Genomic DNA, 26,190 nt, shown 5'->3' with positions numbered 1-26,190 from the left:
GCAACGGCCCGGCGATGGCGCAGACCCGAGTCAGTGACACCTCGTCCAGCGGCGAGGCGGCGCCGAGACGCATCCTTCGCCACGTGGTCTAGCGCGAAGGCGACGTTGGTGATGCATCTAGTGACACTTCGAGAGACGGAGACGTGGAGCCGGAGATGGGAGACCAATGATCAAACACTAGTGGGGAGAGTATGCGGAGAACGGATCCAGTGACATTTCGTACGGCGGAAACGCGATGCAGAAACTTGATCCAGTGACAACCGGTTCCGTGAGAAGACTATGACGGTGACCAAGTCGGAGAGACGCGGTACAGCGGGAATACGGCTCTGTGAGCGGATCTAATGACTGTCCGGTGAGATGGCGAGTGGGGACGGATCCGCTGGCGCTTGGTTCCCTGGGAAGGCGACCATGAAGATAGACTGGATGGCAAACCATCGACAGAGGGACGGATGGAAAGCGGCACTACATGACACACAGCCAGAGGAATGCCATCCACGGGAAGGGACCCAGTGACCCAAGCGCGAGCAGATGGCGAGAAGATACCACCCTGCAAGCTGTTCAACCGCCGCCGGGCAGATAGGCGACCTACTGTGCACTGTCTGCTGCTCTTGGTCCAGAGCCGGTGCAGACCGCTCAGATGGACGCCGCAAGCGCTGCAGCTGCAGCCAAGGCCACACACGGCCAGGTGGGCCAGAGTCGAGCCCGCCCCGCGAGCAATCGGACCCAATCGCCCTCACCCGGGCCGAGCTGGCTCACCTCACGCCGGGGCTGGCGCGCGCCACCCCTGGCCCGCCGAGCGTCGCCGGCGGGCGCTGCACGCGTGCCGCCGCCAGCGCGCCGGGTCGGGGGTGGCGGCACGGGCCGGGTCGGTGGGCGCTGTCGGCTCCGTGCGCGCGCCGGCGGCCGTGGTGTCAGCATACCTCGTGCGGCGAGCCGGCCACCGACCGTTATACGGAGATGAGCCGAGTGGGAGCAACGACTCGCTATAGAAACCGTCCGTCCGGCCGGTAACCGACCACGGCTCGGAGGGCGCGACAGGCCCGACTGGCACCCGGCGAGGCCATCAGCTGGGCGACACGCCGCATCGCACCACCCGGCCCCGCTCATGCGGGTGGCGCCGAGTTCAGGCGACGCCACCGAGCGCCAGGCGACACCGCCGGCGCCGAACGCGGCGCGCTCGTGGCGAAACCGGCGCGGGCCGCGAGACGCGTGTCCGGCAGCTGACGCGGTATAACGGCAGTGGAGCAGCGCCGTCAGCTGCCGTCTGCCGCCGCGCCTGCCCTCGATGCCGACCGACGGACCGACCCGACCACCCGCCGGCCGACGCACGTCTGTGATGAAAGCGTGCTGCCGCCCAATGTCTCGGCGTAAAACGTCCTCTCGCTACGCTTGTCACTTCGTCCCACAATGTCTTCATTTTTCGGCCTGTTAAAAAGACATCCTTCATCCGTTTTGGGACGGCATTCAGCGAATAATTGCTATTGAATGCGCCTTTATGCTTGCGTCTCCTCAGTCCCTGTCCTCCAGTCACAAGACGTCACGCCTAGAAAGGCCGATAGTAGTCTGGAAGAAGTGGTCAGGTAGGAAGTAGTATAGGTAGTCTGGAAGCCAGTGTGAACAGCTTGATCTTTCGCTGAACACGGATGCATCTGCTATCAGGGAGTCGGTGTGCACCATTCAGCGTACGTTGTCTGGACGTCTGTTAGAAGGCTGGCGCCACAATAAACCTCGCCTGATCACGGCGAGCATCCGTGCCCAGACGCCAGTAGAAGACGGAAGCCGACCACCGTGTCACGGTCAGTACACCACCAAGGTAACCACTGGGCTCCCGAGTCGTCACTGAAACACGACCCTGGGCGACCACATCTCGGGGCGGCGTTATCGAGAAACTGCTCCCCACCACACGCTGCCAGACAAAAAAACTTCACCGCAGCAGCACGGTGAGTACACACTCAACACAAGGGCGCGGCTTACATGGCTGTGACCTAGGTCATGGCTTACTCTATCCACGTAGTGCTGAAGACGATAGGGGTGAGTGAGCGGCCGTGGGTGAGCAGTGACCGTGGGTGAGCAGTGGGTGAGCGGCCGTGGGTGAGCAGTGAGTGAGCACTCAGAAAATCCAGGAGACCAAACCAATGCGCTGCGACGGTCACAATGATGACGGGCTACGCCATCCACGAGCAACTATATTCCAAACATGCGTCTAACGGAAGATCGTCTTGGTCCTCCGCATTTTCCCCCGCACGGACACCATCTCCCTCCGAGCAAAAGGCACCCGTCCCTGCCCTCCCTCCGGCTATTTCTCGGTGGGCCCTCTCCAGACGGCTCGGGCGAGCGGGCGGCCGGCCTCCGTGCGGCGCGTTGAAGCGGTCCGCGCGGCGCGCGCGCCCGCCCACGGCTCGTACCCACCATCCAGCGCCGACCGCCGGCGGCGGCGGAAGGAGAGAAACCCAGCCACTCTGGAAAGCTCGCGGCCATCCATTCCGGCTACGAATCCGCGCGGTGTGCGCAGCCGCCCGCCGGATTCCTAGGCCGCCGTTACGGGCGAGGCCGGCGGCGGTGTGGCCCAATCGTCCGCGACGAGGGCCAGTTTCAGCGCCGAGCGCCGCCGGCTGCGCGGGCCGCCGGTCGGACAGGGCCTCGCGACGGACCTTCACCCAGCGCCGGCCCCGCCCGTCCGGACCGCGCGCACCGCGGCCGCCAGCCAGGCCCGGCCAAGCGGCTTACTGCCCCATTTTCTGGGCGCCCGCGGCGTGAATACCGAGACCGGCTCGGCGGTGGCCAGCGGCGAAAAAATGGCCGCGCATCTGCGCTGCCTCGACCCGGAGAAACGCTCGGCTGACGTCACCGCCGTCGGCGGCCGCGGCTGCCGACACCGCCGGGTCCTGCACCGCCGTGTTCGGCGACAACATGGCGGCGCTCGACGTTCGTTGCGTTGACCCACCGGTGCGATCCCCAAAAGCGTCTAGTGATGATTCCGGAGACATTCATAGCCGCCATTGATGACATTTACGTCCTTCACAATTGCATATTCACAAGAGCCGGCCGCCTTCATCACCGGCTAACTCTATCCACTCTATCCACGTTATCAGACATATCATATACATCAATTGCGGAATAAATTGCCACGAATGGTACAGCGCAGCACTACCATCGATCTACAGCTTTGCTCTGTCACCGCGCTATCAAAGATGCTCACATCACACGACTTTACTGGACGGCACCGTCAGCAGCAGCAGCAGCGGCGGGTGTGTGGAATCAGCAGCAACAGACGTGGATGACATCATCATGGACAGCGGCGACAAACGCCTTAAAAGCAGTGGGCATTTTCTACGGCACCGTTGACTCCTCTTTCTCCAACAGCGGTGGCGTTATAACGTCAAAAGAAAAGGACTGTCACTATCAGCAGGCGGCCATCGCCATCAGCCGTGGCGACCGACACCATCATTCCTCGTGGCAGCCGTCAGCAGTGACGTCAGCCCATCAGCATCCGCATCAAGATCGGTGTCCATCATCGGCAGTGTCCATCATCGGAGGCGTGCATCATCAGCGCCGGTGTCCGTCAGCAGCACCGGTCATTATCCGCAGCGACGGCAGAGAATCATCTCCATCACCAGCAGCGGCGGCGGCGGCGGCGGCGGCGGGAGAGTGGCGCCGTGCGGCTGCCTGACGTATCACGCCGCAGAGAAAATGAATGACGGCGCGGCGAGTGTTGTAACGGAGCCGGCCGAGGGCCGGCGGGCGCATGAGTATGCTGCGCGTGCGCCGCGCGCTGCCCCTGGCCACGGCCGCCTCCCCACACTTTCTACGGCGCCCCGGCCGGCCCAGATGCCACGTCCGGCCGGCAGGCGGGACTTTCACTTTTCCCGGATCCGAGCCGCGGCGCGTCGACGGTGGACGGCGCACATGGCGTCACTTTCGGCCGGCGGCGGGGGCCGGGCGGGGCCGTGCGGCCTACGGCGGACGTCGCGGCGCCGCCCGCCCGTCGTCGCCGCCGACGCTCGCTTCAACGGGCGGCAGACGCCATCGGCGCCGGCGGCGGCTGCTGACCCGGACACGCGACTCTTGTGGCGGCGCTGGGTCACAGGGGAGAGGCGGGGGGGGGGGGGGGGGCGTGACTGAGCCGTGACGTCATCACAGACGGAGATGCCGGGATGGGTACGGTCGGGAATGTGCTTGCTTGACTAACAGGTGATGTTAACTAGGCAGAGTGCTGAGATTGGTGGATAGTCGGAGTTCGCCAACAGGAGTGCGCGTTTATGTCATGTCACGGACTTCACGTAAGGAACACAGCGTGACCTAAAATCGGACGCAGATGCAGTACGAAGATCTCCAAGCCCAAACTCATTCACCTTTAGGCACAAACGCAGTAATTTTAGGAGCTGATATCATGGTGCCATATCGAAAATGTAAGCAGCTTTTAATGAAGTGAGAAAGGATTTACAGCTGCAATTGGTCTCCTCGCTTACTTCTCGGTCGTGCGGATTTTTTAAACGGCATTACAATATGAGAATCTCTTAAGATTAGGTGAAACAAAGCGCATCAAATATCTGGTTAGAGATATCGGAGTTGTGCTGTAGCGAATCCTCTAGGCAACCCTTTTTCAAATAACTGTCAACATTCACAAGGCAAAGCCAATGAGCTTTAATGTGAAAACAAGCCGACACCATACGCACGAAATGCTTTCCTCTTAGAATTGAATCGCAGGAAATGCCATGATATTGGTAATGCGGGTGACGCAGAATTAAATTTAAACAAGTACCTTGAACGAAAATGGGTGAGACAAGAAACGCCAATGACGACAGCGGAACAATAAAATCACCGGGATGATGGCGGATGGATCATCCTAATGACCGCCAACAGTCCTATTAGGTGATTCAGCGTACAAACTGCGCACTTATTCATCACTAAGCCGAAGCGAGAAGCCTTGAATATAATTGAAACGGGGCTGGAGAAAGGTACGCGCATGTTCGAAACGCAACCGGAATGTTGTTCCATTTTCCGTGTGGTCGGTATTTCGCCGCCAAACTCGTACACGTGTGGTACATGTCGTCACTCGATCGCACACGGCGCGTTCCCACAATCTGACGATGGATCACGCGCGGCGTGATCGCGCGACGTGCGCCGGCCAGACACGACCCGCCGCGTCGAGGTCTCCGGAGACCGCAACGCTGGGGCGGCCGCATCCCGGCGGAGACTGCAGCAGCGCACAGAACGCGTCCCGCTGCCACCGCTGCCGACTCGCACAGCCAGCCGCCGGCGCCCAGCCCGCAGCGTGGTGCCAGGGGCGGGACCGCCGCCGGGCCGGACCGGGACCCGCTGTAGGCCTCCGGCGGCAGCGGCCCGCGCCGTCAGCAGGCGCAGCCGTCTGGGCGGAACGCGCCGGCCGCAGGCCCACTTACCGGCGGCCCGCTAGCCGGGGCTCGTCCCACCGCCGGCGGCTAACCGCGGGGCTTGCTGTTAACCCACTTTGCGCGCCGGCGGCTGAGGTCGCCGGGCCACCGCTCGTCGACTGCCGACGGCGGCGTGCGGCACCTCACCTGCGCGACCCCGGCCCGCGGCCGCCCCGCCGGCACACTCACCCGCTTCTGGCCCCAGTACTTGTTGACGCTGGCCTTGCCACGGCGTGTGTCGGACGCGTCGATCACGTCGTCGTGCACCAGCGACGCCGTGTGGATCATCTCCGTGATCATGGCCACACGCCGCTGCGACGGCAGCAGGAACCTGCCGCAGGTCATCAGATGGGTCACGGGTCAGTGCTGACGGCGGGGGCGTGCGACAGGTCAGGGGTGGGCGATGGCGGCGGTACCGCGACAGCCGGCCCCGTCAGGGGAGGCGGACAGCAGCAGGGCCTGCGGCGGCGGGCGCGTCGAGCGTGGGCGGTGGCGACAGGCACCTGCGTCAGGCGGCCGGGTCAGGGATGGCGCTGCGGCGCGCCGACGCGGTGAAATCGGGCGCGACGCGGGCGGAGCGCGCCGCCGTCGGGCCGTCGTCGGCGACGGCGGCGGCGGGCCCCGGTGATCGGCCGCCGGCCGTGACCGATCGTGTGCCCAATCGGAGGTGGTCGCGCGCGCTGATGGAGCGGAGGGACGGTGGCCGCGCCGCCGGCGCCCCGCCATTAGTGGAACACGCGGCCCGTGGAACCGGGCCAGGCGGCGTGGCCGGCTGTTTACGGGCGCCGGCGCGAGCCGGGGTCGGAGTCGGAGAGAGTCGCCAGCAGCGGCCCCTGCGCCGGCCGGCCGGCCGCCCCGCGCCGGCGCCGCAGCCGCGGTCGCTTTCCAAAGTGGCTCGACCGGACGCCGCCGCGGCCCCGGGCCGATGGCGCAAGCGTCGCCGCGTCGGCGCGCACCGCCACAGCCTCATGAATAGTGATCGGCGCCGCGCCAAGCTGTGTGCGAAGCGCGCGCGCCGCGTCGTCAGCCAGCATGCTGACCACCGGCGCGGCCTTGACCGACCGCCGGCGGCCGTTGCGTGCCGTGGCCGGCCACGAGCCGCCTTTTTTGCTCCTATTGCCGACGTGTACTTCCGCCGAGCACACAAAAAGCACCGTGTCGGTCGGCGTGAATGGGCGCCGTGCGCGTGCCGCGGCCACTGTATTGTGCGGTGTGTGCCCGGCGCGCCGCCGAGAAGGGCGCGCCACGCGACTGGCAGGCCGGCCCGGGCGGACGACCGGCCCGGCTGCGAACGGCCGCCCGCTCGCGCCCTCATGAAAAACACCGGTGGATTGTGCCCAACAAGCGCCGTGCGTAATTCATGTGATTATGCCTGGGAATAAACGCGCAAATGGCTCGAGCATTGTGGACGACATGCCGCTTCAGTAGTCTCATCCAGAACTGCGCAAACGAAGCTATTTCACCCAGCAACGGAGCCATTTGGCCGATGACAGCATTGCTATGTTACGAGACTCTAACCCGAGCACCAGAGCACTTAACAGCATCAGGGCGCAAGGGCGTACCAACGCCGCGCGCCGCGCCCGTGCCCGGAGCGCCGGCGGTGGCGGACGGGCCGGGTCGGGCCGGGTCGGCTACCCAGCCCGGGCCTCCACTGAGCCGGTACGCTCTGTTCCGGCGGTGGCCCCCGCTAATGACGGCGCGCCGGTGTCGACACAGACGCGGCGCGCGGCGCCGACGCCGATTCAGAGACGCCACCGCGCCAAGTAGGACGTGACAGGCGCAATGGCCGCCGGTGGGAGAGGCCCGGACGCCGCCACCGCCGCCGCCGCCGAGCCCCGGCCGACGCGGCCAGCTTCAGTGGTTGGTTCCGAAGTCTGCGGTGTAGTACTTTACGCGGTAGGTGGTGAGCCTCGCCGAAGTCCACCAACTAGCATGCGGCAGATTGAAACAACTTTCCCCCGCTAATTGTGCAAGCCGCTGAGAGCTGTGGCACAACGAATCGGTCGAAGTTTCAGTTAGCGTAAAGATGGGGTTGCCCAATCTTCCTGGACAAACATTTTGAAACACCTGGATTTTTTGTCTCTGAGCCTCTACGCAGGCTGGAGGAGACCAGAGGCGACAGCCCAAGGTCAGCCCCTCCACCTCACCATCCCGAAGCGTCCGCGCGCACAAACACTCTCTTACCACGCCCCAGCACATCCCCCCCCCCCCCCACACACACACCCAACACAGCTCGCGCCCGTCAGCGAGCCGACCGCCGCCCACATTCCACGACCATCCCGGCACGAGCTGAGAACAGCAAGTCACGAGTCGGCGTGGATGCTGCCACGCGCCCCGACCCACAGTCACGAGCGGCGCACGGCCGTGGGAACGGCGCGGCGCGCGCCAGCTCACCTTCTGTGGGGGTGTGCGTGTGAGTTGATGGCACGCGCCGTCAGGCACGTGATCATCGGCCGCACGGCTTTTCCCTGGCCGTCGAAGTAATAGCTGGCTATGTCTTTGAGCAGCTGGTTGTCGGTGGTGGACAGTTCCTGCAACAGCGGGCGGGTGTCAGCGACGCGAGCGCAGGCCGACAGGCCGCTCCAACACCACACTGGTGGGAGGGGGGAGACAGGATGCGAGGAGAGGTGGTGACATGCGGTGGAGAGGGACGCGAGGAGACGGAGACAGAAGTGGGCAGAGGATAGGAAATAATACAGCAAAGAGAACGGCATTAGAGCAGGCGATGACGGGCGGTTAAGAGGAAACACGCGAAGGCAGACACAGCCGAAGGACGGACAAAAAGGGGAACACGTCCACAGAAGGGGCCGACAGCGGGAAGAACCGGTGGAGGACAGACCAGACGAACGGCAGCAGCATCACCTTACGACGAGGGGAGGACGCCGAGAGGGGCAGGGTGACACGGAGTCGGGAGCGCAGGCAGACGCCGGGAAGAGCCACGGCGCCCCGACGGCTCCGCCTGATGGGGATCGCAGCTCTGTCCGACGCTCCACTGAGCCTGCACGCGCACAAGCCGCTGCAGAGCCCGACATCGACTGGTGCAGGCGCCGCTCAAGCTGGTACTCAGTGAGGCAGGTCCGGTCGTGCAACTGAGATGGCTCGCCTGACGGCTTCGCTTGCAACCAAGACCATCTGTACACCAGAAAGACCAGTTCGGCAACACCTGCCGCGTGCCAGCGTGCGATAGCGTCGCAAAGCTGTCAGGCGAGCAAGCGGCCCCTACGACCTCTGAAACCGATGGCATGAAGGGCGTGCTGAGGCCCCGTGACTGCTGCAATGTAGCAGTTGCAAAGCATCACTGTAGAACATAGCTCCCTGTGTTACACTGTTCGTGGCAGCAATGTATTTCCCTCTGTTCTTGGCGAGTTCCGTGTGTTCTGCGGACTGTTCACTGCGGCCGTGCATTTCGCTTTGTTCTTGGTGGATGCAACGATGACGACGGTGATGTTGACCTCTCTCTGTCCACAGCGGCAATACGACACGACGCTTCTCGCTCTGCGCTGATCATTGTATAAGTGAGATGTCATTTACATCTGGAACATCCGGTCCCTGCCGGACTGGTCCCAAACCCGAGACTGTACGCTGACACTGCATGGGAAGCCTCCATACTTGAAATCGATCAGGGATCCCTGCGGAGCGAGTGTCGGCGCAGGGACGGCGCGGTGCGGGGCTGTGCGCGCGACTCCGCCGGACTTCACGACCAATCGCCGTCCGTGGTGGAGTCAGACACCGCCAGTGGTACGCCCTGAACCCCCGGTCTGCTCCTCGGGGATTGCCGGGGAGATCATCGCTTTACTCTAAGTCGTCGCGATCCCTCACATGGAGCATGCGCGCCGCCCATAGATCAACACTCACCTAGCTGTAGACGATCTCGCAATGTGTTGATCAGTTGGCAAGGTGACGAGAACGGTAATAGTTAGGCATGCGCCGTAGTATTACGTAGGAGCAGCTCAATAAGATTTAGCGCGCTTAGCTTACGGCGTGTTACGCCTCAGCAACAGCAAGCATGCGCTGGTGGCGCCGTCCTCACAGCGGCTGTCATGCATCAAGCAGTCGCACTGGAGCGGAAGCACACGATATCCCCGACATTCGGCGGTGCTGCGAGCCACACACCGCATCTTTCGGCGGCGCGCGGCGCGGCGCCCCCATCGGCCGCGTCGGAGCCCCTCCGCCCGATCAGCCACCACAGGCCCGCGCCGCGCTGTCTCCTCGGGTACGTACGCACCGCGCCGGCCGGCGGTGGCGCGTGCGCCGTGTTGGCGCCCGTGGCGCTGCCGACACCGTTACGGCCCCGGCCTGGCCGGCGCGGCGCCACCGACGCGCGGCAGCTGACCGGCAGAGCCGCCGCCGGCTCGGCGCACGATCCGCTGGTGCCGCGCCGCCACGGCGACGGGTAGTGTCCGCACGCGGCAGCGCCAGACGCTGATGGACGACCTCCGGACTTGCAGGCGGAGCGCCACGTCGGGCCGGGGCGCCGTCACGACCAGCAGCTGCGCGGGCGGCGCCTTCCGCCCGCCAGCTGGGATGCACCACCCCACGCTGCAGCCGGCGCCAAACCGGTACTCCCGTCTGGGGCGCCGCAACGGTGGCATGCAACCCGACACAGGACACTTCATTATACATGCAATGTCGCCTGTTCGGCCTAGGACAACACCCAGGACAGTAGCCCACGACTCCGCTCGGCAATGCTGCACAGCCGGTCCACCGTTGCTTCGCAATGCTGCACAAGGCGACCGCCCGCACGCCACTCACTTGTACTATGTCGGTGAACATGTGTCGGATATCGTCCTCGGTGGTTTTGCTCGTGTCGGGCTCGTCGCGCGCCTCGGCGCCCGGCTGCTGGATGGAGCGCGCCGGCGCCGAGGTGGAGAGCACGCGGCGCGCAGGGTCACGCCGGCCAGGTCCGGGCGGCTGCTGTCGGCAGGAGAGACACCGTCAAAGGGCAGCTCGCCGTCATCCGGGTCAGGCAGGCGCCAGCCGAGGTGTCAGCGGGGGGGGGGGGGCGGGGGTGGGGGGGGTAGGGCAGTGAGTTCAGGGCCAGAAAGGGTCCCAGAGGTCGCAAGGGATGCGCACAGAGTAGGGTGAGTCAATGCTTGGGCTATTTAATCCCGGAAAAAACTGACCAACCTCACCGGGTTCAACATACGACATGTCAGATGTCGCTGTACGACGTCTGACTCAGACTCTCTGATGTCAGATGTCATATGTTGTGACCAGATGTCAATATATATGACTTTGACTTTGATATATTTGACTCAGACTCTCAGATGTCAGATGTCATATGTTGTGACCAGATGTCAATATATATGACTTTGACGGCGTGACCAATGCCCACGCCATGGTAAGACGCGGGCACTGTGAAGTGCCATACCAGTTCTAATATGCCGTGAAAACATGCCACGCTGCCGTTTAGGTAACCATGTGCCGAACCGCATCACAAAGTTGAAGTCAACTTTCCTATTATTGGTCAGCACACGCTGGAGGCGCTCATGAACACCTTGGGTATGTGCTCAGCATCTTACGTAAATAGATTGACAATGCGGTCCTAAAAAATGTCAGCCTTTTCACTATATCAGGGTTTGGATTTTCAGTGCATAGCACACCAAGTGGTCCCAGTCTCGCAGAAATGACTCCACGCTCTCGTGATACCCCGGCGGGTGCGATGGGGCGCGCCGCTGTCGGCCCCAGCCCGGCCGTCGGCGTCTGGCATGCACCGGAGCCGTCTGACCCCTCTCTCGCTCCCTCAACCATCGGTCTTTCCGGCCACCGCGCGGCGACCTGACCCCATCCTCCCATTCCACCCCCGGCCCGTGCAGACGCCATCCGTACGTCGGCAGATGGAGCGGCGCGGCGGCGCCGGGACGCCTCTGCCACCGGTCGCTTCGCTCCAGCGGGCGACAGCGGGCCCAGGCCAGAGAGGGGTTCGCCCGGTCGCAGGCACAGAACGAGGTCGCACCAGGGGCCGCGCGCCAGCGCGCGCCATTATACCGCCCAGCCGACGGAAGAGTAACCGCGCGCGCGCGCGCGCGCGCGCGCGAATTTCTCCCGGCCGGTAATGGGGACAGCGCCGGAGGCGGCGGAGGCGGCGGCGTGATCGGTCACCGCCACCCACGGAGCAGCGCTTCGGCCAGCGCTGGCCCCATCTGTCGGCTATTATCCACGCATGTGACTGCTCTGGCCAATGGCAAGAGTGTTAACATGCCGTTTGTCGTCATCCGGCTTGTGAAATATTTGCGCCACATACAAGATTCTGACTCGGGCTCAGGATCGAAAGTCCATCGTGTCTGCCGATGGTGCCACTGCGACGCCATCGCTCTCGGTAGTGGTCTCGGCAGTAGTCTTGGCAGGGGTCTTGTCAGCGGTCTCGGCAGCGGTCTAGGCAGGGGTCTCGGCAGCGGTCTCGGCAGCGGTCTAGGCAGGGGTCTTGGCAGCGGTCTCGGCAGCGGTCTAGGCAGGGGTCTTGGCAGCGGTCTCGGCAGCGGTCTAGGCAGGGGTCTTGGCAGCGGTCTCGGCAGCAGTCTTGGCAGGCCCGCCAGGCCCCAGCGCGCCGGGACGCCGCTGGCGTGTGGCGACCTTCGCAGGGGTTTCACGTGCCGCGCGGTCACTAGCGAGCCCGGAGGCACGGCTGGCCGGCGCTGTTGACTTATCCAATGCCCATTATCACAGCCAGCAGTGGTGCTCCACTCACCAGCGTTGATTCAGCAAGCAGCCGTGCTTCAGCCAGTGGCGCTACTCCAGCGCCGCTGAGCAGCACATCCGGCCAGCAGCGATGTTGGGCAGCAGATTCAACGAGCAGCGAAGCTGAGCCCGTCGAGACTGTCGTCACGGTTCAGTCGGTCCCCGAACAGCCGGTTTTCAAACCAGATAAGCTCTGAGCCCGATTGGCTGCAATTGAATGTAAAATGGTGCCTGGACGACTAGGCTACACAGGGCAAACCTGTTCTGGCAAAATCCCGCAAAAACTGGCTACCAATGAAAGCCCGATGGAGCGCCGCGCTCCATATCATTGGCGCGTCAATGAAATCGACTCCGCCTGCCCGCTCGTCAAAAGCCCAATCAACAGCGTCCAGCAACTCCACACAGCGTCCCTCTGCGGCACGGCAGAGCGCCCACACAATGGCCGACGCTCAACCGCGCTCAGCGGCACGTGGCGGATGGCGCGAGCCCGGCTCTGACCCGCGGTGGACCAGCAGCTGCCGGCGACGCTGCCCGACCACTGTCTGTTGACAGGGCCAGCCTGTCACGTCTGCCGTCGTCACATGCATCGGACACAGCCTCCCCTCCCACTGGGCATTCTCACTGGTCTTCCCGGCCGTGGCACCGCGTCACGCACGGCAGGTCGGAATGCGACGGATTGCGGGTGTGCACACACCACGTCAGTCAGCGTGAAATGGACAATGGCGAGCCTGAGGCGGGAGCAAGAGAATGTGGGCATGCGCAGCTCACCGCACTGTTATTCAACGCCAGTAATTCAAGGGAATGCTTCCCATTTACTCGAAGTATTGAGCTGAGCTAGCGATTCTGGAGATCACTGGAAAACCTACGCAAATATCACCACATTGCCGATTAAGTACCAGAATGGCCTCCTTGCCGAGCTTGAGTGTAGGAAGTCCTGCCTTTCTTTGACTTTGCTTTTTTAAGTGCGACTTAATGACGGCAAAAAAGTGCATTACACCAGTAACAGCATCCTTCCGGAATGTTGATTAAGACGAAACCATTAACACGCGATTGCTTGGCTTTTTATTTATTTTACGCATTCCGCACCACAGTAATATCGTGTCTGTGCGTCGAACAAAGTGCCGGTGTCGAAAAGTAAAGCCACCTTACTCGGCGAGGTCTATCGTGCACACAGCGCAATAAACTTGAAAACTCGCACCACTATCGCCGGCTTTCAACCAGTGTTTGTTTGAACGCATGCTGAAATGAAACATTCCCTTTGAAATAAGCATGCTCCTTGAAATTACCGTCGTGCTTATTGATCTCGGCCACTAGCGGAGTGCGGGCGTCACAATCACAGTGATCACCGTGAACATAGCCGACAGAGAGAACCTCCGGCGACAGCGAACGGCGGTGACCACCGCCCAGTCAGCGAGGAGTGAGGCCAACTGTTGCCCCTCCCCCCTCCCCCCCCCCCCAGCTGACCGAGGCACACCTCGCCCTATCCCGGAGCAGTGGGGACGGTCATGTGACGGCCGCACGCACATAGCCAGAGCGCTGACCTCATTTCCAAAGAGGGCATTGGGAAACCGTCCTGCGCCGGCCAAAACGGGGAGACGGCGTGAGAAAGCTGTTTGGCCGGTGTTTGGCACAACCACGAAGACACGCCGCCGACAGTCGCCCGCAATGAGACCACTTCTCGGTACATGCGGCGCAGGACAAACACGGCCATACATCACTGTCCCTCAAATGCGTAATGGGTCGCCACCTTGTGCGCATGTCCGTCGTCTATTATCGGCGGTAAGTCACCTTACGCATCATCTCGTTTACTTCGCTGCATCTCATTTCCCCCTAATTCTTCGCTCTTCCCATCCTCTCTCCAGGATGTAATTATGCTGCACTCTGCCACACGAATGCGGTGATTTTGGACGCACAAACCAGATGCCATCGCAACTGACCAGGTGAGTGACTTCGCCGGCGCCATCTCCGGACCGGGCCGGGCGCCCCGGCCGCCGGCGGCGTCAGGCCGACCGGGCGCACGGGACGTCGCTGCGCGCTCGCTCTGCCCCGGCCAGTGACCGCGCAGAGGGTTGTCGACCTTGGCGACCGAGTTGGCCCGTCCGAACCGGGAAGGAGGCGGGCTGCGCCTGGCTGCCTTGGGAGGTCGCCCCGCTCCGCGAGCGGCGAGGTCGGGTCACCGCAACGGGCCGCGGCCGCCGGCGCCACACCAGCTCAGTGACGCGATGATACGTGAGGCCCGGCCGGGCACGACGGAGTGCGTTCCATACGGCGGCCTTGTGCGTAAGCGCATCCGGGTGCCGGCTCAATGAGGGGCGAAACTGCGCTGTTGACTGCCAGCGACCGAGGGGTCGGTGAAGGCCAGGGTCGCCACGACTGAGGCGCACACCAAGGGCAACAGGTGGTGGTGCCGACCGCCGCCGACCGGCCGGCGGCGCCGTGGTGATTGGGGATCGCGCCCTCAGCGGCCGGACAGGTCGCTGCTCGCGCACCTCCGCGACGAGCTATGTCCGCACGGCAGCCGGGGCTGGAGCCCGTTCTCTGACACGAGAACCAATGAACGTACGGGCAACGGGTGACGACTTCTCCACACCGCCTCGCCTGCGGTGGGAAGCGCCGAGTGGAAAACAGCGAAAGGGGGTTAGGGCAACAGAAAATGATTGCGGAGAAAATTTGAGCCGGGCCAGAGAAGACAGCTAGCGAATACAGAAAAGACTTGACGCAAAAGACACAGAAGAGTTAAAGAACAAAAGCAAAGAGCGCGCGGACGTGGACATGCAAAAACACATTAATGGGGGGAAGAAATAACATGAAAAAGAGTGACGGGTCGAGTCCCAACGAAGACAGCTAAGAGGAAAGCGAGCGAAGAGGAAGAGTGAGAAAGAGGGGGAGGGAGAGAGAGAGAGAGAGAGAGATGAGGAGATGCTGATTGTTTTAAGAGCAAGTTTAAAAAAGAGTTTAAGAGCAGATGACCGATCAGCAAATTTGGCATTCCAGCTCTGGGCTTAACAGCCTGTGCATGAACATACCACCGACATCCGAACTCGACCAGCAGCGCCACAACGTCGCGCCAGTAAGCGCCGCACGCCAGCACGCAAACGCTTCGACAGATAATGCGGTCGTCCGTAGCCTCGCGGGAGATGGGCGAGGCCTGACGCCGTGCCCAGCTGGCCTGACTGGCCTGCACGCGGCCAGATCGGCCGGAACGACCCTTGCACGGAATGCTGTCGGCCTGCCAGCAGCCAGCCCTGCAGCCTATCTTGCCCGGCCGATCGCTGGGAGTCGACCGGTCGTGACCCGGCCGCGCGCCAAACGGCCGCTCACAGTGAAAGTGCGCCGTCTCCGTTGCACACAGGCCCACGGGCGCGAAGGGGGGCCGAGCGTGGCATAGTAACAGCGCGGCGGCGGCGGCGGTGGGAGAGGCAGGGGGCGCGCCGAACCGATTGACCCGGTGCCCGCGCGCCAGCCGCCCTGCAGCAGGCGCGGCAGCAAGGCCGCGCCAGCGCTGCACGGCGGCATATTATCACTGACCCCGCCACGGCTGCTTTACAGCGGGGTATCACGGTATCCACGGGCTTAACGCCGGTCTAAACTAATACCGAGCACGGACTACCGACGCGGCAGACCAACCGGTGACCCACAAAACATGAGACGGCACAGATGTCCCAGTTTGGGCACAAGACAAGAAGTACCGCAAACGGCATTTTAGTTGGCGTGGACGAGTCTCGAGTCCGTTGGTCCTGTGAGGATCGTTTGGTTACTTCATTACGAATCAACCGGTAATCAGAAACTATTCGCTTTTGTAGCATTGAGAGCCTTTGTAGCTTTATTGGTAACTTCGGGACACTTCATTCGAAGGCAAAACGAAACAAAAACACAAGACGACTCCGACCAGAACCAAGTCAGCATCCACCAGCAAAATGGGGCAACGTTCATGAAGCATGCATCTGAGCCGGGGGCCAGATCACGTGAGTCGACCAACGGGGTCCGGCGCAGGCCTGCGACAGCAACCCCTCGCGCCCGACAGCACGTGCTCCCTTCCAGGCCGTCAATGTGCGCCCGAGGTGACGGGGTCCCCGGCAGACGGACGGCGCATGCCCCAGACGCCGCTCTCCGCTCGGCTGTGACCACCATGGCGGGGCGACTGGCTGCTGGCAGACCGCGCCAGAAACGGCGGTGACTTCCTTACATGATGATGGCCTGAGGCGCATGTGTGTGCGACAAGTGCCTTTGTCGCGATTAGAGTCAAGATAAGGTCATGGCACAAGCGGTTGCTCATGGTGGCGAAGAATGGCTGCTTTACGCACGCAATAGCGTGTTAGGATCAACAACTTGCAACGCATCGCCCTGCCAGAGCCTGCCCGCTGTGATACTACACAGCGCAAAGCCTGCGCCCGTTCCAGGGCTGCAGCGGCGCCAGAGAGCGTCCCCTCCATCCCGTGCGGAGACGCGGGTCCTTGAACGGCAACTTCTGTCCTCGTAATAAATAATACTATGAAATTATATGATAAAATACTACGCAAGGATATAGGTAATCAAATCGACGCCCGACACGACTATGATACCGACACAATCGAATATGTTGTGTGCTATATATGAGATATAGTATTCAAAACACACAGTAATATTCCCGTGAATACTCGGCATTCAGCGGCAGCAGGTGGCGCGGCATCACAATGGGGAGAAATCCCGTGCGCCGCAGATAGCGCGCCGCTAATGAAATGCCTACGGACGGCGGCGGCCGCGCCACGGTCCAGTTGCGTCCGACCGTGAGCCGCCGGCCGGCTTTCACCCCCGACGCCCGACACAAATCAATGATGTCGACCGCCGTCGGCGTTAATTACCGTCACGTGCCGGCTTCGGCGGGCGGAGGAAACGCTTCGAAATGAGCGGAGTCGCCTTCGGTCGCGTCTCCGGCAGACTACGCGCGATTTTATTGGAGCTGGGCGCGGCTGACTGCTTCTCGCGGTGGTTTCGACGGGGAGTGTTGAGCGGTGTCGCCGTGCTCCGACGGTGTCAGTGTCAGAGAACGACGGTGTCAGTGTCGGAGTACGACAGTGTCGGTGTCGGAGTACGACGGTGTCGCCGTGCCCCGAGCACCGGCCGGCACCCAATGGCTGGTAATATACGACCAACTATTGGCTGACGTGTTGCTGCTGTCCACTGTCTACCAACTGCCGTTAACGATGCTCCGAAGCATCACACGTCCAAGAGACGTTATTTCATTGTCCTTCGTGCCGTACACATAATTATATAACAGGAACAGTCATGAAGTGTTGAAATACGCTCGAGAGGCATTGTTCTGCGGATAGCTTGCGGGTAGTTAACGCAGCCAATCGATGTATGCTGAGACCCTGTTTGGCATTATCCTAGTTTATGGTTGAAGGAAAAGTAAACGGTTACAGCATCAATACATATGAATGTCCCTGTGGCACAAACGCATATTTGTGATCAATGCAGAGGAGCAATGAAGATTAAAGTGTTTAATCAAACAGCATGAATATGTGGGAGTCGACACTGCAATATACATAAGGTGGCATGCCTTATCCGCGGTCCCCGCCCGAACATTCAGCGTCCGTTTTGGCCCGCACAACCTTGACTGCCGGCAGCCGACATGACCGCGCGGGCTCAGGGCACGCACGGCCCGGGCGGCGGGGCGGAAGCCAGACAATAAGGGAAGTTGCGCCGCCGCGCCGCCAGCCGAGCCCGAGTCTGTCACCAGCGATCGGACACGCCGCCGACCGATATCGCCTGTTTGTGCCGCCTCACCGGACGTCATGACTGGCGACGGAAAGCGCAGGCGGCCGGGCCGAGTCACGTCCACAGGACGCTGACGGTCCGCGTGCGGGAGGCTTCTGACGGGGCCCTCTCTCCACAGACGACGGGGCCCTCTCTCTACAGACGACGGGGCCCTCTCTCCACAGACGAGGGGCCCTCTCTCCACAGACGGCGGGGCCCTCACTCCACAGACGACGGGGCCCTCTCTCCACAGACGACGGGGCCCTCCCTCCACGTTTGGTGACCGATACGACATGGTAATCCACACTAATACGCCATGACATGACAATCCGTAACCAAGGTAAGTTCAGTTACAAAGCCCATGCTGCCCTATGCACGCCGCTACTCTGCTACTCTGCTTAAGCAGGTGGGGTGACAACATGGTGCACTATTGAGCGATGAGTGCAGCATGCTTGCCAGGAATTACACAGCAGATGCACCAGACCGCTGAGGCTGTATGGCGTCCCCTGCCTCACACCCTGGCAGGAAGGGAGGCGCTGTGGGGAATCGAACCCCGTGCCTGTGGTTTCCTAAACGCGCAGTATTTAACGCAGACGCGTTAACCACTACACTGCCGGCACCCCCAACCTGCTCCTGTTACGCCCTGCAGTCACTGGATAAATACGCCCTCATCAATGCGGACAAATCGTAACATGTCACCATATACTTACGCCGTGCGTTCGAATGCTAACAAAAAGCGAGGCGTTTCCCGTAAATTGCCTCAGTAACGACTGTACGCATCAATGACCTGACGCGACACAAGAATGTGGCTATCAAATCATACGAGAGCACAAAAAGTCAGATGCTCGAAAACCGCATACTAATATGCTGCGTTGTTTCCGGACTACGACAGGGTATGAATGGCTGCGGATTTAGCCGTCCCAGGCCAGATTACTCGGCGGGTTTATATGCCCTTCAGACCCAGGGTTCAGTCAGTCGTTAGGAAGCTCGCGGCGCTGTGTTCGATAAGACGTGGCGTCTAATGTTGGTGTGCGAGGTGTTGTCGCATTAACCAGCATGTGATGCCTGACGACAGTATGGGGGTAGCTCATGATTAGACGGAGAATGGCGTTCGCGTGAGAGATGAAAATGCACAGGGCATTGCGCGACGTTTGGCATCCACCTGTTCGTGAGGGAGATAGCGATACATTGAACGCGTGCATGTTCTGATGGCCCGCCGTCCGGAATAGACGCCGCTGTATCGGCCAGCGAGCGGCGCGTGCTGTTCACCAGCTGGCGTGTGGGTCGGCGCCGCATCGGCCGCGCGCGGCGGCCGCCGGTGCCCGTTCGGGCGGGGGGTGGCGGCGCGGCGCGCGGCACGTGACGCCTGGCGTGCCGCCGCGCTCGTGGGAGGCGGCGGCCGATCGGCGCACTCCCGTCGCGTTGGACGGGCTCCAAGGAGCCAGCTGTCGCGGGGACTGACGCCAGCCCGGCCGGGCCGCGCCCCCGCCGGCGCCAGACTGCATCCTTTCACCAGCGGGCCATGCGTTACAAGTGTCGCGTGCGATACCCATCGGCAACCACACGGCACGGGCGCTCACCGTAGCCGGCCCAGCCGGCGCGGCCGGCGCGGCCCGCACCGTCAGGTGGCGGATGTGGCCCGGTCAGCAGCCCGCTGCCACCAATGGAGCGCGTGGCAGGCCTTTTTCACGAGGATGAGCGGCTGGATGGTGAGGCATGACGGATGCGCCGTTTCGGAGTGGATACCATGAGAAGCACACCGCACGGCACACGCAGGGCCAACGACTGTCCGGTACCTTAGAGGTCAAATGCGCAGCACGCAGTGCGGCAACACGCACTGTGCCGGCCGCTGCTCGGACCATCCCTGACCGCAGCGCGAGGCGGCGGAGTGGCGGGCCGTTCTGCGCATGGCCGCAGCGCCGGCCGCCGCCCCGGCTGGAGACGCTCACCGGCCGGCCGCGCTTCTCGCTCCAGAATCGGGTCACGCTGACCCGCTTCGATCATCGCAGCGCGACAAAAAATATTCGGCCGCGTAGTGTAGTATCGGCGCGCGCCCGGCGCAGGAGGCCCAGCGAGGCCCCGCGACGGCAGCGCCGCCTTTCGACGGTGATTGGACGGCCATCGGCGGCGGGCGGCGAGCGGCGGCGGCGGCGGCGGCGGCGGCGGCGGCGGGAGAGCGGCACGACGGCCGGCGCGGAACGGCTTGCTTCACACCCCGACACGGTGGTGGGCGGCGGACGGGTGCGACGCCACCGCACGCGTGAGAGGCTGGCCGCCGCACGCCCCGAGAGCCTGCGCAGCAGCCCGGCTGGCACTGTAGGCTGACGCCGCGCCCGAGCGGTGGGCTGGTTTCACGCCGTGCACGGCTTCCTGACTTTTCAACGGTGATTTCCAGGAGAATTCCTCTGTTTGAAGCGAGGAATTTTGGAGCACATATGCTGCGTTCAATTCGGGGGAGTGAAGGCGTGCTGTAGTACACGGAGGGGAGAGAGAGACAAAAGGAGGATAAAATAAATATGGAGACAAGAAGAGAACAAGGGTCTGAAAGATACTCCGGAAGAGAGAATTGCAAAGAGAGAAGAACAAGCAAACAGGAGAAAAGTCATGGACAAGGACAGCCAGGGCAAAGAGAAGGTAGGGACGGAAATAGGAGGGCAGGGACGTTGAGAGGACTGCGAGGACAGAGAGGACGGTGGGGAGACACACAGAACGCCGCTGGGAGAGAGACAGAACACGGCGGGGAGAGAGACAGAACACGGTGGGAATAGAGACAGAACACGGCGGGGAGAGAGAGACAGAACACGGCGGGGAGAGAGAGACAGAACACGGCGGGCACGAAATGGTTGGAGAGAAGGCATTCTGTGGAAGTGCATGAGAGAGCACGATGGCTGGGAGAAAATGGCAGATAGAGTGGAGACCAGGAAGGGAGGACGTCACGGAGGGATGTTGGCAAGGAGAAGAACGTGCATGGACAAAGCGGATGACAGGGAGACAGGGACCAATGAGAGAGATGGCCAGGAACCGAGGAAAGTAGGGACAGATGACGAGAGGGATAGAGGGTGGCAGGAAGCGGGACGGTTCAGTCAGCAGGAAAGAGGACCGTGAGGGTCTCCCAAGGACCGCGAGGGTCTCCCAGTCACGGCCGACATGTCTACCCGCCGCCGTCTGCCGGCGCGCCTGCCGACCCCTGCCGCTCGAGGCGTGCCCCCTGGCGGCCACCCCGGCGCGAGACGTCGCATGGTGCAACGCAAGGCGCTGTGTTGCACAACTTCCGCCCAGAGGGGCGTCCGGGGCGGCGCGGTGCGGGTCAGCGGGCCAAGGGCGCCCGGCACGGCCACGTGACACGCACCACACCGCTTGTTTGTCGCCCCGGCGCCGCGATCCGCCGTGCTAATTGGCGCCTCCGCCGCGTGCAGCGCATGCTGAACAGGCTGTTGTGGCGGCGCTTGCGTGACGTCCGGCGCGTCGGCACGGACGCCGCCTGCCGGCTTCAGTCGTCGGCTTTTACGAGAGCTCTCGGTTTCAATGCTCGTATTCGAGGCGTTGCTCAGAGGCGCCGCGTTCGTGACGTTCACGTGAGCTCGGGCCCGGCGGCTGAGCGAGCGCCGGTGGCCATGTGCGGCTCCCACACCGCGCTCCGATGGAACGTGTTTGTTTTTGCAGCAGCGAAAAGCGGACGGCCGCACTGGTCCGGACGAACTGTTGCACCACGGCGGCGAACTACGGCCTGCTTTGCACGCGGTGGCGCAGTAGCTTTTTGGGAAAGAGCTGAGAAAGCGGACGGCCGCACTGGTCGGGACGAACTGTTGCACCACGGCGGCGAACTACGGCCCGCTTTGCACGGGGTGGCGCAGCAGCTTTTTGAGAAAGAGCTGAGAAAGCGGACAGCCGCACTGGTCGGGACGAACTGTTGCACTTCGGCGGCGAACTACGGCCCGCTTTGCACGGGGTGGCGCAGTAGCTTTTTGAGAAAGAGCTGAGAAAGCGGACGGCCGCACTGGTCGGGACGAACTGTTGCACCACGGCGGCGAACTACGGCCCGCTTTGCACGGGGTGGCGCAGCAGCTTTTTGTGGACACACAATGGCCAGGCAGCTCTCCAACTGGCGGCGACACGTTCTTCACGCCGAGAGAGCGGATCCATCTCGCAAATGAGACAGCCGTGCACCGCCTGAGAGAGCGGTGCTGAGACGAGCGAGCCGCCACCCTGTTTGATGTGGCGAGCGGTGGCGACTGCACGATACCTGTCTAGTCAGGTGTGAAGCATGGCGAAAGGTTCGATCCAACCGTGCCGCATGAATCGAAGCGTATCACATGGGCGCCGACGCGCGCCTGCACCAGAACAAGACGACATAGGCGTGGAAACCGACTCCCAATCACTCGGTTCGGTTCTCCATTTGCCACTACGTTTCTCATTGCAGCCCTTCCCCAAGTAAAGGCGCAGATGCATCCGACCTCAGTATCACCGCTCCGATGTTACGAATCTAGTGCATGCTCCGCATAGCCGTGCTCAAGCTGTTAAGACAGAAGTGGTAGCCACCGTATTCAAGAGCGAACCGACCGCCACGCCCAACAGGTCATTCTACTCCGCAAGAAAGTCAGCAGTTCGGGAGCCCAGAGCGTAGGAGGCCATGGTCTCACGCTGTCAGTGTGGACCTCAGGATCGAGCGTCTTATGCTTGCACCAGTCGGCCCTCGAGCCTCGTGTTGAAATTCAGCAGCCCTTTGACCACGCAAACAAACTTCGCAACGCCCGTTACCTTTGAAGGACGGGTTAGAACCACGGCTCATCTTCGGCAAAGGAAAAGTCATCGCTAGGTCCCATCTAGAGAAAGGGCTCAGAATCGGTACCATGCATCACGGCCTACGCGCCCTGCATGCTTGGACAGCTGAGTGGCCGGCACCGGCTCAGCAGACGCTGGCCGGCGCCGGCGCAGTCGGCCCTCTGAGAGCGGCATCCGCCCGCACGTGGCGCTAACTGGCGGCTGGGGCTCGGAAGGGACGTCAGTCCGGCCGGCGGGGCGGGGCGGGCCGACCGGGCCTCCCTCCCTCCCTCCCGCTCGGCGTAATTCAGGTCAGAGCGATGTGACCACCGATAGCCGCCGACGAAATGCCTGCTATTTGGTAGAAAGCGATAGCCACTGCTGGAGCCGGCGTCAATGGCTGACAGCCTGCCCGGACCGAGCGAAGAAAGCGCGACCACTCGAGTCTGCATCTGCCCAGCGGACTCCATCTGTCCTGCCGAGGACGATCTGGGCCAAGTCTGCCCGGCTGCGAGCGAAGTTGGTTATCTGTCCAGCAGCCGTCACTCAACACGTCATTCTATCGCCTACGGCGTCCCAGCAAGATCATGCAATCGCCATAACAATGTCAGTCATCCCTCTCAGAGGTTAGAGTCTGCATCCAGCGTTGGCTCAGCGCTGACAGGGTCGACACTGCCTCCGCCGCATAGATCGACAGCAGCGCCACTGGCTGGGCTGCCCTCGTGTGTACCAAGTTGCTCCAATACCCGCTTCTTGCAGAGTCATTGTCGGCCCTCGCGGTCACGACCTACTGGCCGGCCACCGGTGGCGTCGTGCCGGCGCCGTGCCGGACCGACGCCGGCGCGACCTTCCTGCCGCCTGTCGGCTCGTCCGCTCTGTCGCGGCGGTGCCGGGCTCCATCCCTCACACCCGGCCGCCCCTGACTTGGCGGGCGGGACGAGCCGCGCGGCCGGGACGCAGGGCCGGCGCGCGCCGCCCGGGGGACGGCTCTTCCGCGTCCCGGCCGTGCCGCTGACCCCACGGCCGCGCGCCGCGCGCCGCGCACCGCCCGATCGCCGCCGGCCGCCGAGTACCGTTTTTTAGGACTGCTGGCTATGGGCTGAACATACCGCGCGCTGCGCGCCGCCGCCGCGCCGCCGAACGGCCAGTCGGAGGTGAGGCGAGCCACGACGCCGTGCTGCAAACCCGCTGCCCCAGCGACCCAGATGTGGCGGAGCCACAGCACTGCGTCGAGGCGGCTGCTGCGCCAGGCCAGCATCAGAAGGTGGACGATGCCACCGAATGGCACCCAGATCACCTTCATGCTGATGGACATGCGGCTGCATGAGCCGCTGCGAGCCGTGAGCGCAGCTCTGTCGCAGTGGGGCAAACGGCGCGAGGCCGGTGGGCGTTCGCCGGACGGCCGGACCGGCCGCAGAGGAGCGGTGCCGCTTCTTCGCCGGCGAGCGCCGCCGCCAGGTGCCGCTCGCAGTGCCCGGCCGCGTGACGATGACACAGTGAAAGGCCACCAGATGGCCGGCAGCGACGCTCGCCCGGTAGAAGCGGGACGCGACCACAAGCAGGCCCTGCTAAATATCAAATACAATGTGAAGCGACTCAGCTCTCAGCGAGCGGTAAGCCGCGAGCGGGGTGAAGACGGCGCAGGTCACGCTTCGGCCGGAGAGGCGGCGGCGGTCGTGGATCCGAGCATCGGACGGCGCGTAGCGGCCGGCGCGCAGTCCCCGCGCCGCCGAGCGCCGCGCTCGCCCGGCGACCGAGCAGCCGGCGCTGCTGCTGATCCAGAGCTCGCCCGTTCGGACGACAGCCCGGCCGGCCGGTGAAACGCGGCGGGCGCGAGTGGCGCGTCGTCGGGGCTGGCGCGCCTGAGCGTGGGATCTGGCACGGCGGCGGCGGCGGCAGCGGCGCCGCCGCCGCCCGATCGCCCCGGCCGCATCCCGGCGGCGCGGCGGCCGGCGGCCACGCCAGATGGCGGCCGGCTGAGCACTTGTCGCCTCAATGAGCGACAGCCGGTAAAGGTGCGGGCGCCGTGGAGAGACGCGCTCGGCAGCCGGCGCACACCGAACGGGCTGCACAGCGCATGGCATACGCATAGCAGCGTCGCTGAGGTGGAAGCGCGCGCTAGGCAGCTGGGTACATAGTGGAAGAAATCACGGCTAAACAAAATGAGCCGACGGCACTATTAAGTCGGCGAAACAATTTACGGCGATTGGAAATGCATGCACCAACTCAACTGGACTTAATATGGTGAAAGTTTAACAAAACTAACACGAATCAGATTATGGTCAGAATATCGATGAACAAACTGACAAAACACCACGGGGACACGCCCGCAGCCTTGACCCGCATGTAAGCTGGCTGAGATGCGAAAGTAAAAAGGCGACAGGGGGTGGCAAGCTTGCCCTGAAAGGAATCTTAATGCACGACCCTGACAACATGCACGGTGCGTCCACACAACAACGTGGATGGGAACCACTAAAAAGCTCCACGCATCAAAAAAGCGCAAGGCCAGCCATTATCATTACGAAGGCAGCGTTTGCCCGCAATGGCGGCCACAGCTCATCTGCGGGGCCCTTCTCTGAAGGCCATTGTCGCAAGCCGCCGGTTTTAAAAGATACTTCGGCGCGTAATGGACCGCCGGCGTCACGCGTCTGGGGAAATCTGCGCAAATAACTTTAACCGACCGGCGACTAATATAGCGGCGTGTCTGATCGACGTGTACACGGCGGCAATAAAACTAAAAGGGTGTGCGGTCGTTTTGGACGAAAGAGAAACCATCAATTAAGCCATTTGTGAAAAGAGGAGGACGGCAGGAGCTAGGGTGTAATCAGGTCTCTGAGATTGTGGGACAAATCAGAACTGAAGAAGTCGGGAGTAGTGTGGAGGGGAGGGGGTACACAGCCTGACCTGAAAATGGCATTTTGAATGGGAAAAACGTAAAAACCGTGCATTCCAAGGGCGTAATTGGAGGGGACAAAACGCCGTTTTTTTTATAATTCAGGACAATGTCCCGGGCCCCATTTCCTACGGACCAGCCTTGCCCATGCGGACGATTTAGTTCCAGATTCACCATTTCGGTCTTCCACGCAAAACCCTCCGAGCAAGATAAAAATGCAACATGAACGGTGTGTAGAGTTTAAAGCCCACGATTCAACGCCATTCTCCCGTACAATGGGCGCTAAAACGCAACGACAGCGGAAGCGGAGGAGGGGAACGGACCCATGTTTGGAAAATCGACTTTAATCATACGAAGTTGTATGGGGGAAAAGAGGCGTAAATATTGTCTCACCATTTCTTGACAGGATCTACGATCACTGCTAGTAGGCATCCGCCAAAACTGGAGAGGCGCCACCGACTGATAACTGATTCGAGAGGATGGGGAGAATGGGGGGGGGGGGGATGGCGGGCGGGACGGAGCGTACTCTATGCCCATTCATTTCATGCTCCGCTGTGGGTGTAAAAATTGGGGTAAACGTCCCTGTCATCGTCCAAGTACAGCGAGGTGTGCATCCAGGGCCGACGCTCTCCCAAAATGATCGGGGACAGTTCGGCATTCGGTCTGCGCTTTCTGAACTTTCTGACGCATTCTTAGCATGCGTCGCCTACGGCCTCCTGCTACTGCACT

General features: G+C 62.4%; 1 protein-coding gene across 2 annotated transcripts in view; it reads right to left on the bottom strand.

The window, feature by feature from the left end:
• The window catches only part of LOC119098601 (decaprenyl-diphosphate synthase subunit 1), a gene marked incomplete at its 3' end in the record, with an annotated part of 38,422 nt that overhangs the window by 10,358 nt on the left and 1,874 nt on the right, over nt 1-26,190 (bottom strand). The window contains 3 exon segments of one of the 2 annotated variants that reach the window (XM_037221568.1): nt 5,583-5,724; nt 7,788-7,924; nt 10,146-10,307. In XM_037221568.1, the coding sequence (XP_037077463.1) occupies nt 5,583-5,724; nt 7,788-7,924; nt 10,146-10,307 (441 nt within the window). 2 annotated transcript variants of the gene reach the window in all.

Source organism: Pollicipes pollicipes, unplaced genomic scaffold (assembly GCF_011947565.3).
Source record: "Pollicipes pollicipes isolate AB1234 unplaced genomic scaffold, Ppol_2.1 Scaffold_4740;HRSCAF=5597_pilon_pilon_pilon, whole genome shotgun sequence".
NCBI classification, from domain to species: domain Eukaryota; kingdom Metazoa; phylum Arthropoda; class Thecostraca; order Pollicipedomorpha; family Pollicipedidae; genus Pollicipes; species Pollicipes pollicipes.
Note: the sequence above shows the minus strand (reverse complement) of the source record. Positions and strands in the feature narration are given on the sequence as shown.